Source organism: Jaculus jaculus, chromosome 10 (assembly GCF_020740685.1).
Source record: "Jaculus jaculus isolate mJacJac1 chromosome 10, mJacJac1.mat.Y.cur, whole genome shotgun sequence".
Taxonomy (NCBI): Eukaryota; Metazoa; Chordata; class Mammalia; order Rodentia; family Dipodidae; genus Jaculus; species Jaculus jaculus.
Window position 1 is genome coordinate 77,478,647 of NC_059111.1, and position 16,299 is coordinate 77,494,945.

The window sequence follows — 16,299 nt, forward strand, 5'->3', positions numbered from 1 at the left end:
TGTCTCAGTGGTTAAAGGTACTTGCTTACAATGCTCTCCAACCTGGGTTCAATTCTCCAGTAGCCATATAAATTCAGATGCAAGAAGTAGCATGCATCTGGAATTCATTTGCAGTGTCAAGAGGCCCTGGTGTACCTCCTCCTTGATACACACACGCACACACTCATTCTCTCTGTCTCTCTCATATGTGCAAATAAATAAAGAATAAAATTTTTTAAAAATTGAACATTCTCTTTTTAGATTTTGTTGCTTTATAACATTGAGAATCAGGGTGAAAGAGATATAGCCTGTGGTCTTTTTTTCACTTAGAGAAATTAGAGGACTTCCCCTAGTTTTAGCTTAATAATGCAGTAATGAAATGGGTACAAAGGAGACTTTCTAAAGGATGACTTTAAGTTGTGGAGAGCCAAGGTGGTTGCTGCTGAAGTTGAGATAAGCAGAAATGTACATGTACATAATGTCATGAGTCTGGCTTCCATAAGTCAGTTAGCCTACCCAGGGAGCTGTTTCATTTTGTGGCTGATAGAATTGTGCTTTGTCAAATACCCAGTTTTCTGCTTATGCTTCATTATGGGATATACAGGTAAAATTAAATTTAACATATTTTTGGCCATATAGAATTACTTAAGATATAATACTGAATGTTTTCTAAAGTTGTATTAGTTTGTGTTAACTTAAAAAATATGCATCAACTCATTCCTTATTGTGTATAAATTTGTTGCATACAAATTGTGATTAATTTAGGATAAGCACTGTTGTTGTCTCTTTTATATTCATTTGAGTCATATGCGGACTTAAACTGTAACCCATAGTTAATTCACATTTGTCTCCTTGGTGCAAGAAGGTGTAAAGTTCAGGCATGTGAATTTAGGTTATGTCCCACAGGGAATCAAATATATTTATAAGAACTTTTTTCAGAGCTTTGGAATACAAGTCTTGGTATACTAATCTTATGAGTAAATGAAAATACACTCCTCACACACACCAAAAGATATAACAACACTTGCTTTAGAGAAAAATCCAAATACACAATAGATTTGTAGAACAAATTTATTTGCAGCAGTTAATTTTACTTACATCTTCAAACTTTCACTCTCTCCATGATATTATTTTAAGCAGGAATGAGCAAACCTGATAGCTTGGTGCAAAGCAGTCAAATTTGTAAAATTTTACCAGAGAGCCTTCCTTAAGGGTGCTTTTAGTAATAAACTTGTGCTTTTACCCCCCAACTACTGGAACTATGAAGTCTTTCTTTTTCTGTTGCATTTATATTGTCATTAAAACACTTCTTTGTTGTTTTAAAGTGATAATTGATATGTCAAGATCTAACTTTAACAAATAGCTAATAAGAGGATTACTAAGGAAATAAAAAATTTTCATGAGAACAAAAAGGTAGAAAATCTAACATTTGTTGGTTTGTCTGTTCTTTCTACTGAAATGTAAGCTCCATAGGGAGGGAATTGTTCCTGACTGTGCCCATAGAGTGTACAGCAGTAGGGTCCCAGGAAATGTTGAGTGAATGTATGCCTGGTGTTTCCTTTAAAAGTCACTTACTTTAACAGTTTTGCTGTTGTCTTCATCAGTAATTTTCTAAGTGTATGATAATTATTTTTGCCATTACATTGAATACTAATCTTTTCTTTCATTGCTAATTTTATCCTGGAATTAATACTATCTTTGTGAGTGTAAGGGCAAGGTCACAGGCAGTGACAATCAGAATGAATGCAAAGATCTCTTAGGTTTTGAAAAGTATTTATGTGATTTTTTTTTCTAGAGAAGTCTACTTTTTAGACAACCTTAATTTCATCATTATGCTAAAAACAAGAGCAAACAGCATCGAATAGAATTCACACCACTTTATTTCTATGAAGCCTCTGTAACCTGGAGGCCTGAGGGATGTTGAGGAGAGGCTGAGGAGATGGCTCGGCTAGTAAAGTACTTGATGTGTAATCATGAGGACATGAATTCAGCTATCATTTGAATGGCTATTTATACATAACAACAATTGAAAATATATCTTTGCCTTGCTAAGATGAAAGTAAATATCTTCTGGCTTTTTCTTTTCTTTCCTTTTTTTTTTTTTTTCCGAGGTAGAATCTCACTCTAGCCCAGACTGACCTGGAATTCTTTATGTAGTCTCAGGATGGCCTGGAAGTCATGGTAATCCTCCTACCTCTGCCTGCCAAGTACTGGGATTAAAAGTGTACACCAGGGCTGGAGAGATGGCTTAGTGGTTAAGCGCTTGCCTGTGAAGCCTAAGGACCCTGGTTCGAGGCTCGGTTCCCCAGGTCCCACGTTAGCCAGATGCACAAGGGGGTGCACGCATCTGGAGTTCGTTTGCAGTGGCTGGAAGCCCTGGCGTGCCCATTCTCTCTCTCTTCCTCTATCTGTCTTTCTCCCTGTGTCTGTCACTCTCAAATAAATAAATAAATAAAATTAAAAAAAATAAATAGATAAAAATAAATGTGTACACCACCACATCCAGTCCTCTGGCTTTAATTTTCAGTAATTTTGAAGTATATTGATTGCCTGCTCCCACTTATTATGGATATATCTCAATGCTATTATTAATTTCCCCCTTGGCTGTTGACTTATTTTTGAAGTGATACATTTTAATTAATTTGAAATTGTATTAATACTGAAATTTTTGGTATTTTTCCTATCATTTTTAGTTTTCTCTGGTGACCATTAATTTTTGAAGATCATCCACCCATTTTAGTTGTTCTGTTTTTCTTTTATTTCATTTGAATCTTTAAAACACTGTATAATTTTGATTATCATTCATTTTTCAGGAAAAATTATGGTAGAGTTGTTAAGAACCTTGCCCTGGAACCAGACTGCCTTGGTTGGCATCCCAGCATAATGTTTACTACCTACATGGCCTTGGCAAGTTACTGAACTTTCAAATGTGAACAGTAGTAGTATCTATCCATAGAGTTGGTATGGACATTAAATGACTTAATACAAATCACAGAATAGTGCCCATCACATGGAAAACAGGGAATATTAGCTATTGTTATTGTTTTTTTCAACAAAAGCTATTGTCATTTTTCATTATAGCAAAAGGTTTGTTTTGCATCCTATGTGGCAACACCACACTTTCTTCCTAATCGCCCAGCTTTTTCAGTAAGCTGAAGGAAGAAGCTACCGTGAATAAATTGTGGTCCATTTAATTCATAAGCAGCCATTAAGATGATGAGGCAGATGTATATATACTGACTTGAATAACTACTCATGAAATTTTTAGATGGTAATTTACTGTCCCACATTCATTTAACAATTTAATGTTTAAAAACTGAATGTTAAGACAAGTCTTTGTTAACAAAATAAATTACTGAAAAAAGATATATAAAAATTGAAGAACTCTCGAACTGTATATGATTTTAAAGTGTAGGGCTAAGGGATTATACACATAGCACACTTTTTGTGTATTTCAGTATTTTAACTTATTTTTTTTATCTTGGTATTTTATTTAGATAAGGTCTCATATAGCCCAGACTGGCCTAAAACTCTCTATGGCCAAGGCCAACCTTGAATTCCTGATTCTTCTGCTTTCACCTTCCAAGTGTTGTGACTACAGGTATGGACCACCACACCTGACCTCATTTCAGTGTTTTTTAAACATCAAACCCCTGTCTTTGCTTGTGCTAAAGAAGTATTCTAATGAAAGTCCACATACTTTTACTAGTGTGCATGTTTTTAAAACCACATTTCTAAGAATAAGATAATGCAGGAAGACTTTTTATTTGTCCAGTGAATGAAGAGGAAATTTGTTAATATTATCAATTATTTTTGTATGAGTAGATGAAAAAGAAATTTATGTTGACAAATGCCCACTCATCCACAAATGCACATAGGGGTATGAATGCAGGCTTAAAATACCCGAGTTACTCTGGAAAAGGGCAGATTCTCAACAGACAAAAGTAAAAAGGCAAAAACAGCCAGGCAGGTATGTGTACGTAACTATGTACCCAGGACAGAATACTTGCAAATAAGTAATAAAGCATCTCTAACATTTTGGTGTTCACTGTGTGCCAGTCAGTGTGCTGAACATTACATGCTTGTTTTTACTAGCACATTTGTGTGCATGCTAGTGTTCCTACTGTGTGTAGCAGTATGTTTTCATCTGTTTGTGACTAAGTGTAAGGCTCTTGGTCTGCCAGCCTACCATAAGCTTAGAGAAAATAATCTTGAACTCTTCTGCAGGTAATTTTAAAGGAAAGTTATAGTTCTCATCTGTGATATTATTAATTTTCCTGAAAAACTTTATTTTCTGTAATAGAACCAGGAGCCCTGATCTGCATATCTTTGTGGTTAGTTGGTGGAAAGCCAGTATTTAAATTTCTTTGAGGGCTCTCGTGTGGCATCACAGTGTAAAAAGGGCTTCAGGAAGGGAACTCTGTAAGTGGTTTTTGGTCTTGTGCATTTGTGACAAAGGAATTCCCCCTTGAATCGCTCTGCTACCCTGAAGCCCCTGAGCCTCTGGCCCAAGCAGCAGAGTCCGTCTGTGCAGTGTCCCTGACGTCATCCGCCGTATGCATAAGCCCTGCTATTGTCTTACTGCTACGGCAGGGTTGAGGATTGCAGTATCCGCTGGTGCTGCTGCTGCTGCTGCTGCTGCTGCTGCTGTTCTTGCTCCCAGCCCTGCCCCTGCGCTACCTAGTCCTGCCTCACGGCAGGCATCCCACGAGAGCCACGTTGGCCTGCCTTTGCCCAGTGGATTTTGAAAAGCAGCAATTTGGTTGTGGTGCTGTGAAACCTTGCTTTTCACTCACGGGAGAAAGCTGAATCTCAGAGGCGAATCTGGCAGCTGGACACAGCTCGGACTTCATTGTCTGCCTTCATGACCCCTGCTGGGTAGCCAGCTCATCTCTCAACGCACATCTTCTTGTGCTTTCTTCCTCCCTTTTCCTATTTTTCTCTCCTCATTTTTTTTAAAGCAGCTTTCTGGAGCCAGCCATGTTTGGTACTGAATCTTCATGTAAGTATATAGGTCTTACTTTTCTGTTCTGTAGAAATCTGCTTGCTGTCATGGTTTCATTGGCTTGGGTTCATATCACTTTGCCTTAGGCTATTAATAATATTTGCATTTGGCTCTAATTACAGAGAAATTGGTGTCAGGAATGGGAGTCCCCCTAACTGGATTATTCATTCTTAAGGCCAGGGATGTCAGTGTGGTCAAACCAGGCCTCTAAGGGGGAGGTAAGAAGACAGGATCCAGGCAGTCTCCACTACTGTGATAATTGATGGGATCAGGCCTGTCACTGATCTATTGTTAGAGGTTCATCATGGTGCTTAAACCTAAAATAGATGCTAGGAGGCCTTAAGGTGGTAGTCTTTATAAGAAAGGAAATAAAGGCATGCATTTTTCATTCAAGGAGAGGAAAGCTATTGTCTTTCTTACTCCATATTTTACAAAACAGTAGATGCTATGTGAATATTTCATAAGAGTACAAAATAGCTTTTTACTTGAAAATGGCATTTTTTTTCACAATGGCTTCAATTCTGATATGTTGGCTAGCATCACAGGGCAACAGCTTCATGTGTAAAAACTTACACAGTGAAATTTGGTGCAGAGCAGGCCCTACACAGTGGGCTAAGCTAGACAGCACTTGTAGACATACCATATAAGAATTTAAAACAATGATAATCAACCTACTTGAGAATTATTTCTTGTTTGGTGTAAAATAATGTAACTTGCCAATGCAGTTGTACAGGCTCTGCAGAATTTCTTATCATGTAGAGTGACAGTTAAGAATTTCTAGGGATTCAACCTGCTGGCCTATTTGTGCAGGAGAGAGAGAGGCAGGAACTTTAGAGAAGCTATTTCTTAGGAATTTATAATTTGACATTAACTTTCTGGTCTCAGCTGTTAGTGTAACTATTTGCATAGCTGAAGATAATTGCAGAATAGTAGTATTTCAAGACAGCTAATAACCCTTGGTTCTTTTGTTTCTTCACTAGCTGTTGTAAAGGGCTATTTTTGTTATTCTGTTGTGGAAGTTTTCCTTCTTTGATACTACCACATTGTCTAATCAAGTTCAAGTCAGAATAATAGTGAGATGTAATGTCTGTTCAACATATGACAATACTATTTCTACTAATTTAAAAAGAATTTTTAAATTCACTTAATAGTGCATTTGGAATTCTTGTCATCCAAGAGATAGAATAGATCATAAGTGCAGAGATCTTCTCCTAGTTACTTATTTCAGTAATGAATATTTGTTTATATAGGAGCTTAGGACATTTACTTTTGTAGGAGCTTAGGTGTGGCAGAAATATTTATACTATGTGTCAATGAAAACAAGTCCTGTTACTTTGTTTAGCTGAAGGTGGAAGTTGAGACTTGTGGGGTCATCCTCTTGGACCAGGGACTCTTCCAGTGTGTTCTCTGTTTCATCAAGTAGCTACATAGCCTTGATCATAAAAGCATGTCTTTTGATAATCAGTCTCGTCCATGTGCTATTGGTGTGTTTGAAAACTGTTGCTTGCTTTTAGTCTCCATAGCTACTAGATAACTAAACAGAATAGTATACTATTCAGAAGATGAAACATTATCATGTAGGTTTTTAGCAATTTTTTTTTTTTTTGCTTTTACTGAGTGAAGAATATTGAGAATACTTTTACTGTATTAAATTTTATTTCTTACTTGTTACTAGGAGCCCATAGGTAGATTCATACTCTAGTGGACAGTAAGAGTTCAAAATGGACTTCTATCTTTTAGGTAAGGAGATCCTTTAAGCATTCCCCCAGAATTAAACAAGTGTGTTTTCTTTGTTTTGAGGTATAGGTTTCTGTGCCTATATATCTACCTTCGGTATATTATTTGATAGGTGTGAAGCTGTCTATATTTAGAATATACAGAAAAGTTTTCTTATTTGAAATTCTAATTACTTTAGGAATCTCCCAAACCATCTTTGCTGTTCTCACTAAACTGAAGAAATCCTTAGCTGATCAACTTACCTGCCATGCTGTAGCAGGTCCTAGAAAGAGTCATTGTTTCTAGCTCATACTAGAGAGTATATGAGTCTTACTTTTGATTTTTGTTTGCAGTGCTTTTTAGTTTTTACTTTTTAAGTTGTGGTTGCACACACTAGAATGCATAAATCTGCACATGTCTTTCTGAACAAGTTTGAATACCTGTGTAACCTCTGATGAGATCAAACTTCAGATTTCTTCCATTTCCCCAGAAAGTTCTCTTGTTTTCCTTCCTAGACTAATCCTGTAACCACATTTCTGACTCATGACACCATAGATTCATATTGCGAATGACTCTTTTAAATTATCTTTCTTGCCTCCTTGCATTTGCCTATACGAGAAGGAGACATGTCTTCATTTAAAAATATTGGGTAATTAAGTTGATTTTATGTTTCAGACCTTTGTGGTCAAGAATGTAATGGCCTGTATTTATTATTGTAACATATTTTGTCTTGGTGACCTAACATTGTTTGTTTTAAGTAATGACTTACCTCCAACAACCAAAATTTAGAAAGGGAAATTATATCTTTAAAAATTTACATGGAAGTATTGGTTTCATTAATCTTAAATTCTGACACAACTGTGAAAAAATAATTAATAACTTATTCTTTATGTTTGATAGCATTGTATTTTATTTTTACTTTTTTTGTGGTAGCACTGGGGATTGAGCCTAGGGCTCCACATATAAGTTCTCTTATATCGCCAACCCACTAATACTCTTGCAGTCACCATCTCCAACATTCCTAGTTTTATCTCTCTGGTTAGTGGATATGAATCTCCCATAGGTGTATAGATCAGCCACAGTCCATTTTCTATGATTCTGTTACCACATCATATATGTTTCATACTGAATTTGTCCTTTATTGAAATTTCCCATGCCTAAAAATGGTAGTAAAGCATATGATTTTTTTTTTAATTTTATTTATTTATTTGAGAGCGATAGACACAGAGAGAAAGACAGATAGAGGTAGAGAGAGAGAATGGGCGCGCCAGGGCTTCCAGCCTCTGCAAACGAACTCCAGACGTGTGCGCCCCCTTGTGCATCTGGCTAACGTGGGACCTGGGGAACTGAGCCTCGAACTGGGGTCCTTAGGCTTCACAGGCAAGCGCTTAACCGCTAAGCCATCTCTCCAGCCCAGCATATGATTTTTTAAAGATTTATTTTTAAAAATTTATTTATTAGAGACCAATTGAGGCAAGGAGAGAGAGAGAGAGATTCAGAGAGAGTGAGAATGGATATGGCAGGGCCTCTAGCCACTGCAAACAAACTCCAGACACATGTGCCACCATGTGTATCTGGCTTACATGGAACCAGGAGAATTGAACCTGGATCCTTAGGTTTCACAGACATGTGCCTTAACCACTAAGCCATCTCTCCAGTTTGAGCATTTGTTCTTTATTGGCTTTGAAGAAACAGAATTTTAGTTTATGGAACCAGAATAATTTAGATGTAAGAAAAAATACTATTAATAAAGTTTTACTCAGGAAGGTGATCATCGAATACATATTTGTGGTACTTAATTTGATTTAGTCACAGTATATATTTTTAAAAATCAACTAAATTCTAAAGCCGAGCATGGTGGTGCATTCCTTTAATCCCAGCACTTGGGAGGAAGAGGTGGGAGGATCTCTGAGAGTTCGAGGCCACCTTGAGACTACATAGTGAATTTCAGGTCAGCCTGAACTTGAGTGAGACCCTACCTCAAAAAAATGAGAAAAAAATCAGCTAAATTCTAAAAATATTTTTAAAATCCTTTAAAATGTATTTTAAGAGGAAAACAAAGTTTCATCATTTGTGGGATAAAGAAAACTTGCAAAGGGAGAAAAATGCATTTTTTCTCTATTTTTAAAGTTTATTCTTTCAATATTTTAAATATGTAATTAGAGAATGGGGAGGTGGAGAGAGAGAGAGAGCACACTAGAGCCTCTTTCCACTGCAAGCCAATTCTAGATTCATGTACTACGTTGTGCTTTTTTTTTTTTAAATTTTTTTTTGTTCATTTTTATTTATTTATTTGAGAGTGACGGAGAGAGAGAAAGAGGCAGATAGAGAAAGAGAGAGAGAGAGATGGGCGCGCCAGGGCTTCCAGCCACTGCAAACGAACTCCAGACGCATGCGCCCCCTTGTGCATCTGGCTAACATGGGTCCTGGAGAATAGAGCCTCGAATCAGGGTCCTTAGGCTTCACAGGCAAGCACTTAACTGCTAAGCCATCTCTCCAGCCACGTTGTGCTTTTTGTTTTACATGGGTATTAGGGAATCAAACCCAGGGCAGCAAGCTTTGCAGGCAAGTGCCTTTAACTGCTACCATCTCTCCAGCCCCATCTTTTCTTTTTGTTGAGTAAGCAAAACCGGTTTTGCACTTTTGTCATTTGGTTATATCCTCCCTCGCAGAGTTAGTTATTCTCCAAGGAACACTTTCCATTCCACGAACATTTATTCAATTAGCATTGACTAGGCACAGTGCTGCTTTGTCCTCCTCTCCCATGTTCAACCTTTTCTATTTCTCAAGGGTGCCGTTGAAAGGGAACTTTTTGATGTGCTGTGGTGGGAATTGTGCCGTAATTCATTAATGTATCTTCCAAAGCACCTATGTCATTAGAGCAAGACCTTACCTGCTGAAAATGGTATCCCTAGGGCAAACAGTATCATCTAACCTCTCCTCTGAAAATTTCGTTATAGTGTTAATAAAGATATCTCAGTATTTGTAAGACATGGAAGAAAACAACAGAGTACCAACAAAGTGGTAGGTAGTGTGAGCCCGACTCACCTCAATTTAGTGGAGATGAGGAAGTAACGGATGGACATGTCAGAAAGTCAGGAGTTATCTCTGGCCATGGTGTGCCTACATCACCTTGGATAGGGTGATGGGAAGGACTGGAGGAACATGCCCTATATGCTTTGTATGTAATGGGCACCAAAAGTTCAGCTATTGACTTGCTATGGAAAATTGTACCAAGTTGGCAGTGACAGCTTCTCAGATTTAATAGTGAGCATGGTATCATGCTACTAAGAGCAAGGTAGCTACCCCCAAATTTGAGCAATTGTGTGAGATATAGTTGAATGAATATGCTCTGGCAGTATTAGGTCATAAAGGTACTATCATTAAATAAGCATTTCTTTGGTAACAAAACAAGGAGTTTCACTTTTAAAAAAGTGTATACACACACACACACACACACACACACACACACACACACACACACATATATATTTTTTGAGAGAGAGAGGGGAGAGGCAGGTATAGAGAGAAAGAGAATGGGCACACCAGGGTCTCTAGCCACTGCAAATGAACTGTAGATGCTTGTGCCTCTTTCTGCATCTGGCTTATGTGGGTACTGGAGAATCAAACCTGGGTCCTTAGGCTTTGCAGGCAAGTGCTTTAACTGCTAAGCCATCTCTCCAGCCCAAGTTACACTTTATTTGTATTTTGATAACTGGTGACATGTGAGATTGGACTTGATTCTGGCGTTTTGCTGTAAATCTCTGAAGCAGTTGAAATGTGAATAGTGATTAAAAAATGGTTGTGCATATATGAACCATTTGTCAGAATAAGCACATAATTATTATTAAATAATGTGCCAGAGATTATTGTTTTTACTGTATATTAGGTACATTCTTAACACTGAAAAAAAAATCAGTTTAATGGAGGAAGGTTTATTTCAGTGCCAGATTACATTCCATCATGTCATGACTGCTTAACTCTTAAGGTCATCCCACCTTACTTAACCTAATCGAGAAAATCCCTCCCAGGCAAGCCCAGAGGATAACCTAATCTACGCAGTCCCTCACAGGTGATCTAGGTCTTGTCAGCTGACAATATAAACCATAACATACTGTGTATGTTCGGCACTTTTAGTACTATATATTATTTCCCCTTTAATTAGTATTTACCATATGAAACTAGGTAATTTAGGAACCCCAGCCATTTTCCTTTCCTACATCTTTAATCTGACTACTAGTATTTAGCTATATTGCACTTTAGATGTTTTTTCAAATCTCACTTAAGGTGGAAATAAAATCATTTAACTGGGTAATATAAAACTCCCAAGTCTTTACTTAGAGCATTGGAAGTAAAAGGAAAATACTATTATTACATGGCTTTAGATAAGTAGAGTATCACAGACTGCTGAGGTCAAAATGAATAACATGGAAAAAATAATTACAGGTTACAGGTGAAAAATGATCACACAGGAGCTCTGATGTTAAAGCCCATATAAATAATTTTGTCAAGTCTTTCCTTTCCTCTGACAGTATAAGGTCGGATGTGAGATTCCCTTTTGAGTTTATTATCTAGTAATAGTTGGGATTATAATTTTTAGATCAGAAGAACCCAGACAAGAATAATTTTCTCTCCTGGATATTTATGCATTTATTTCACTAGTATGAAAACAAAGTAAAAATATCCAATAGCTTATTTTCACTTCAGTGTTGGTCTCTCTAACTTTATTTATTTATTTATTTTATTTTTTATGGTAGGGTCTTACTTTAGCCCAGGTTGACTTGGAATTAACTCAGTAGTCTCAGTGTCACCTCAAACTCACAGTCATCCTCCTACATCTTGCCTCCCAAGTGCTGGGATTAAAGGTGTGTGCCACCACGCTCAGCTGGTCTCTCTAACGTTTTGCATATACTTTGTTCAACAAAAATTACATGAATGTTCATTTGTTGTTGTCATTGTCACAGTGGAGAAGATTCATATCCTTATAAACTATGGGAAGTCCATTAAGGAAAATTAATATATAGGGAAACTTCTCATGGAATTACACAGGATATGAATAGGACTGTTATGGATTCTGAGTTAGAAAAATTTACATATTAATAATGGTCACTGATCATTAATTCTTTTTCAAATACTATACAACTGTCAATATTGACTGTATAGGAGACTAGACTATTGATTATATGGTTATGTTTTGTTTGTTTCTTTTTCTGAAGACTATAGATTTGCTTCCACTTTTCCTAATTAATATATGGCATTAATTAACATACTTGTTAATGTTTTTTTAAATACAAACTTTGCATTAGTTATAAGACACTTATTATATGTATTTATACTACATTATTAATTTAGATAATTAGGAATTAGAAAACAAAAGTGCAGTTTTATGAATGCTATAAAAATAGCAGCAATTTTATTACCAGGAGTAAATGAATGTGGAGACTCTGGTTCTCAGTTGCCTGATTCCAAATCATGTCTACCATATACTACCAGAGTTTGGCTATGTACTATCAACTCTTAAGTGTGGCCAGCTGAGTACATTTTTGGCATTAAGAGGATTGACGTTAGGGGGGCCAGGACTTCTGTAAAAGGAGAAGATTATCTGTGCACAAGAGTATCCAGAAGTGGAAATGCAGTTTTCTAAGGCTGGGTAGAAAACTAGATGTTCTATAATGGACACTTCTGAAGGGAAGAGACTGCCTAGAAGTGGATAAAGTAGATTGTGTTGGTAAAATCTTCATGTATTTTTTTACTTCTACTCACTCCCATGACAGGGATCAGTAATTGGTCACAGCATTCTTTTTTTTAAATTTTTATTTATTTATTTATTTGAGAGCAACAGACACAGAGAGAAGGACAGATTGAGGGAGAGAGAGAGAATGGGCGCGCCAGGGCTTCCAGCCTCTGCAAACGAACTCCAGACGCGTGCGCCCCCTTGTGCATCTGGCTAACGTGGGACCTGGGGAACTGAGCCTCGAACTGGGGCCCTTAGGCTTCACAGGCAAGCGCTTAACCGCCAAGCCATCTCTCCAGCCTGGTCACAGCATTCTTGCAGAAATGGCTTAAGCCACTAAAAGTTGAAATGTTTTCCACTTAAAATACTTGATCAGTGTAAATGTTTTCCATGTTAGTATAATCGTCACATGGTCACATGAAGTAAATACAATTTATTAAGGAAAGATCCACTTAGTTGTGAAGTAAGCAATCCATGTCACAGTGTATTTCATTTATTTATTTAAGAGAGAAAGAGAGAGACAGAGACAGAGAGAATGGGCATGCCAGGGCCTCCAGCCACTGCAAATGAATTCCAACTGCATGTGCCATCTTGTGCATCTGGCTTGCATGGGTCTAGGGGTATCAAACCTAGGTCCTTTGGCTTTGCAAGCAAGCGCCTTAACTACTAAGCCATCTTCCCATCCCCACACTGTATTTCTTAGTAGTGTCTGTGGGTAACCTTGGTTTCTTATGAGTAAAATTTCTACCAATTTCAAAGATGTATTCCCAGGATGTGGCAGAAAGCTTTAATAATCTCTGCAGTTTAAATCTGCTAAAGATTAAGGTGGTATTATTGAAAATATAATATGTGGGCTTATATGGGAATAATACTGAGTTCACTTAAAAAATTAGGCTTAGGAGTTTTTCACATATTATTGCTACATGCCAGTAAAATGTCAGTGAGCAATTCTTGTCATCTTGCAAAGCAGGTATAGGTATCACAAAAATAGTGGTAGCATTGGACTTTTATTACTGAGCTTAAATTTATTAGTGGATGAACTATAATTTACCATGACTTACTATGTCTGATCTAAACTAGCAATTTACTTATTGCATGGAAATGAGAATTTTTTTATTCTTGTTGCAATTCCACAAATTAAAAAAATATAAGATTTGGGCTTTTGAACACTTTTCAGACCATAGCAAGGCTACTGTACATGGATTAGATAACCATAGTGACTTCACTGCAGTAACTTGTGTTTCTTTTTCCACTCATTACTCTTAGAATAGTTGTGGTGGAGGAAGACTTGGGGAAACAAATGGGTATCCAAGCATGGCCTTGCCTCAGAAGTCTAGAATTTCTCATCTGAACTTTTCTAGGCTTATTTTAGTATAGTGGTGACTCAGTTAACCTATTGCTATTTAAAAAAAAATATCCCCAAATATAGTGTCTTAACACAAGTATGCATTATTATCTTTCATTGTTCTTTGGGCTGATTGGACCCCACTGATGGGTGTCATAATAGGTCTTTATGTTGTGGTCAGATTTCCATTGTTGCTACAGACATTTAAAAGGGTAATCTGAGCTGGCTATCACTTGAGCTTTACTGGGCTATAGACAGAAATACCTATACTTAACTTCTTCATGTGGCTGAGGCCTCTTACAGCATGATGTTAGGTTAATGGAAGAAATATCCCATGACTGAACATTTCAAGAGAAGCCTAGGTAAAAGCTGTAAGGTTTTTTATGATTTGGCCTCTAAAGTGTCAGAAATCATTTCCACTATATTGTATTGATCATGTAAGTCACTATGATAAGCTAAATTCAAAGAGAAGAGAAGAAGACCAGAGCCATTTTTGTGGTGAGGGAGTGGTAAGGTCCCGATGCAGAAAATCATGTAATATGGAAAATATCACAGTGGTCATGATTGGAAAATTCTGTTTGCCACAGTATCTTCCAAATTCAGTGGCACTGATAGTGTTCTCTAAATCAGGGATCTGCAAACAAATCATATAATGTGGCAGGAAGTGGATGTTTTAGACTAGCATACTTTCAACTCTGTCATTGTAGTGCAACACCAAACGAGAGTGGCTGCTTTTAATAAAACTTTATTTATAAACACTGAAATTTGGATTTCATATAATTTTTATATATGAAAATATTGTTCTTTTGTTGCCTTTCGCTTTTTCCCCAATCATTTAAAATGTGAAAAAAAAAATAGCTTAAGGGAAACCACATGACATTCAGACTTTAGTCTATAGATATTAGTTTTCCAATTCTTATCATTAATATGTGATTTTACTTTTAATAACTAAAAAAGCAAAACAAAGACATCTATTTACATATTTTTAACAATTAAGCTCAAAATATTGGTAAATGTTGACAGATAAGCATGTTTTCAATAATTGGTTACATTATTAACTATTCATCCACTTACATATGACTTAGCACATTCACTTTCAATATAAAGTTTGATGAATTTTGACATACATATATATGCACATACATATCTATATACATTTAACCATTGTTATCACGACAGATGTTTCCATCATTTCATAAAGTTCTTTTAAGACTCTTTCAGGCAATTTCCACATCTAAAATTTCATATAAGTGGAACTATACTAGGTATACTTCTTTTTTTTAGGAATACATTTTCAGCTATGTTGTAGCTATTGAAAGGTCTTTTTTATTATTGGATAACAGAAATGAATTGAATTGGTTCATCTTTTTGTCACTGCTGAATTGAGTCTTGCCCTGGGTTCTTAAAAATAAGGTTACCATATAAGCATTCATGCATAATTCTTGGTGTGGATATATATTTTCATCTCTTAGCAATGATTTTTTTTTTTTCAAGATAAGGTCTTACTCTAGCCCAGGTTGACCTGGAATTCACTATGGAGTCTCAAGGTGGCCTCGAACTCATGGCAATCCTACTTCTGCCTCCTGAGTGCTGGGATTTAGGGCGTGCACCACCACGCCCAGCTCAGCAATGATTTTATATGTATTACTTTTTGGTGCTGGATTTGAACTAGTGTTTCATGCATGCCTGCAACTGCTCTACCACTGACATACATCCCCAGGTACTATGTTTTCATGTCTTCTCAACCATTGTGTAACTAGAAATGCTGTTTTTGAGAAACTGCCAAACCATTTTCCAAAGCAGTTATAATGTTTTTTTACAACAGTGCATGGGAGTTCAATTTTTCACACTCTTGCCAATATTTGCTATTGTCAGTCTTTAATTTATGCCATTTAGTGGGTGTGTAGTGGTATACTGTGATTTCAATTTGCATTTTTCTCACTCTTATGTTGAGCAGCTTTTCACACACTCATTGGTCATTTATGCATCTCCTATGATGGAGTATGCATCTAAATGATTTCTCTGTTTAAAAAACCGGCTTATTTTTACTGAGTTCTTAGAGTTCCTCATGTATTTTGACATAGTAAGTAGCTTTTTGTTTTATTTTCTTAAGGATAACTTAAAATTTTTAATGAAGCTCCAGGTATCAATTTCTAGTGCCCAAGGGTAAAAGAAAACGTGCCTATCCAAGGTTATGAAGATTTTCTCTTATATTTTCTGCCAAATGTTTTGCTTCTATTTGTAGAGTGATCCATTGTGAGTAAACTTATATAGAATTTAAATTAATGGTGTATGTTCATTTTTTGCTACATGAATATTCAGTTATTCCAGTACCATTTTTTAAAGAATATCTTTTCTTCATTGAATTGACAATTTTATATTTTAAAAATTCAACTGTTTATTTCTGACATCTGTGTTTTTAATTCTTAGGACAACCATCATTCATGAATTGTTATAACTTTATGATCATTTTTGAAATCAGGTAGTATAAGTACTATCTACCTGTCCTTTTTAGAGACT

General features: G+C 36.4%; 1 protein-coding gene across 7 annotated transcripts in view; it reads left to right on the forward strand.

Moving 5' to 3' along the window:
• St7 (suppression of tumorigenicity 7) overlaps positions 1-16,299 on the forward strand; it is a 312,701-nt gene that overhangs the window by 75,997 nt on the left and 220,405 nt on the right. For 2 of the 7 annotated variants that reach the window (XM_045160303.1, XM_045160306.1), the window contains exon 1: positions 4,522-4,981. The exons of 3 other annotated variants lie outside the window; for them this stretch is intronic. In XM_045160303.1, coding sequence (XP_045016238.1) covers positions 4,980-4,981 — 2 coding nt within the window. In that variant the 5' untranslated portion in view covers positions 4,522-4,979. Of the gene's footprint in view, positions 1-4,521; positions 4,982-16,299 lie in introns of those variants that run through there. 2 more of the 7 variants (XM_045160304.1, XM_004658572.3) reach the window with 1 other exon arrangement.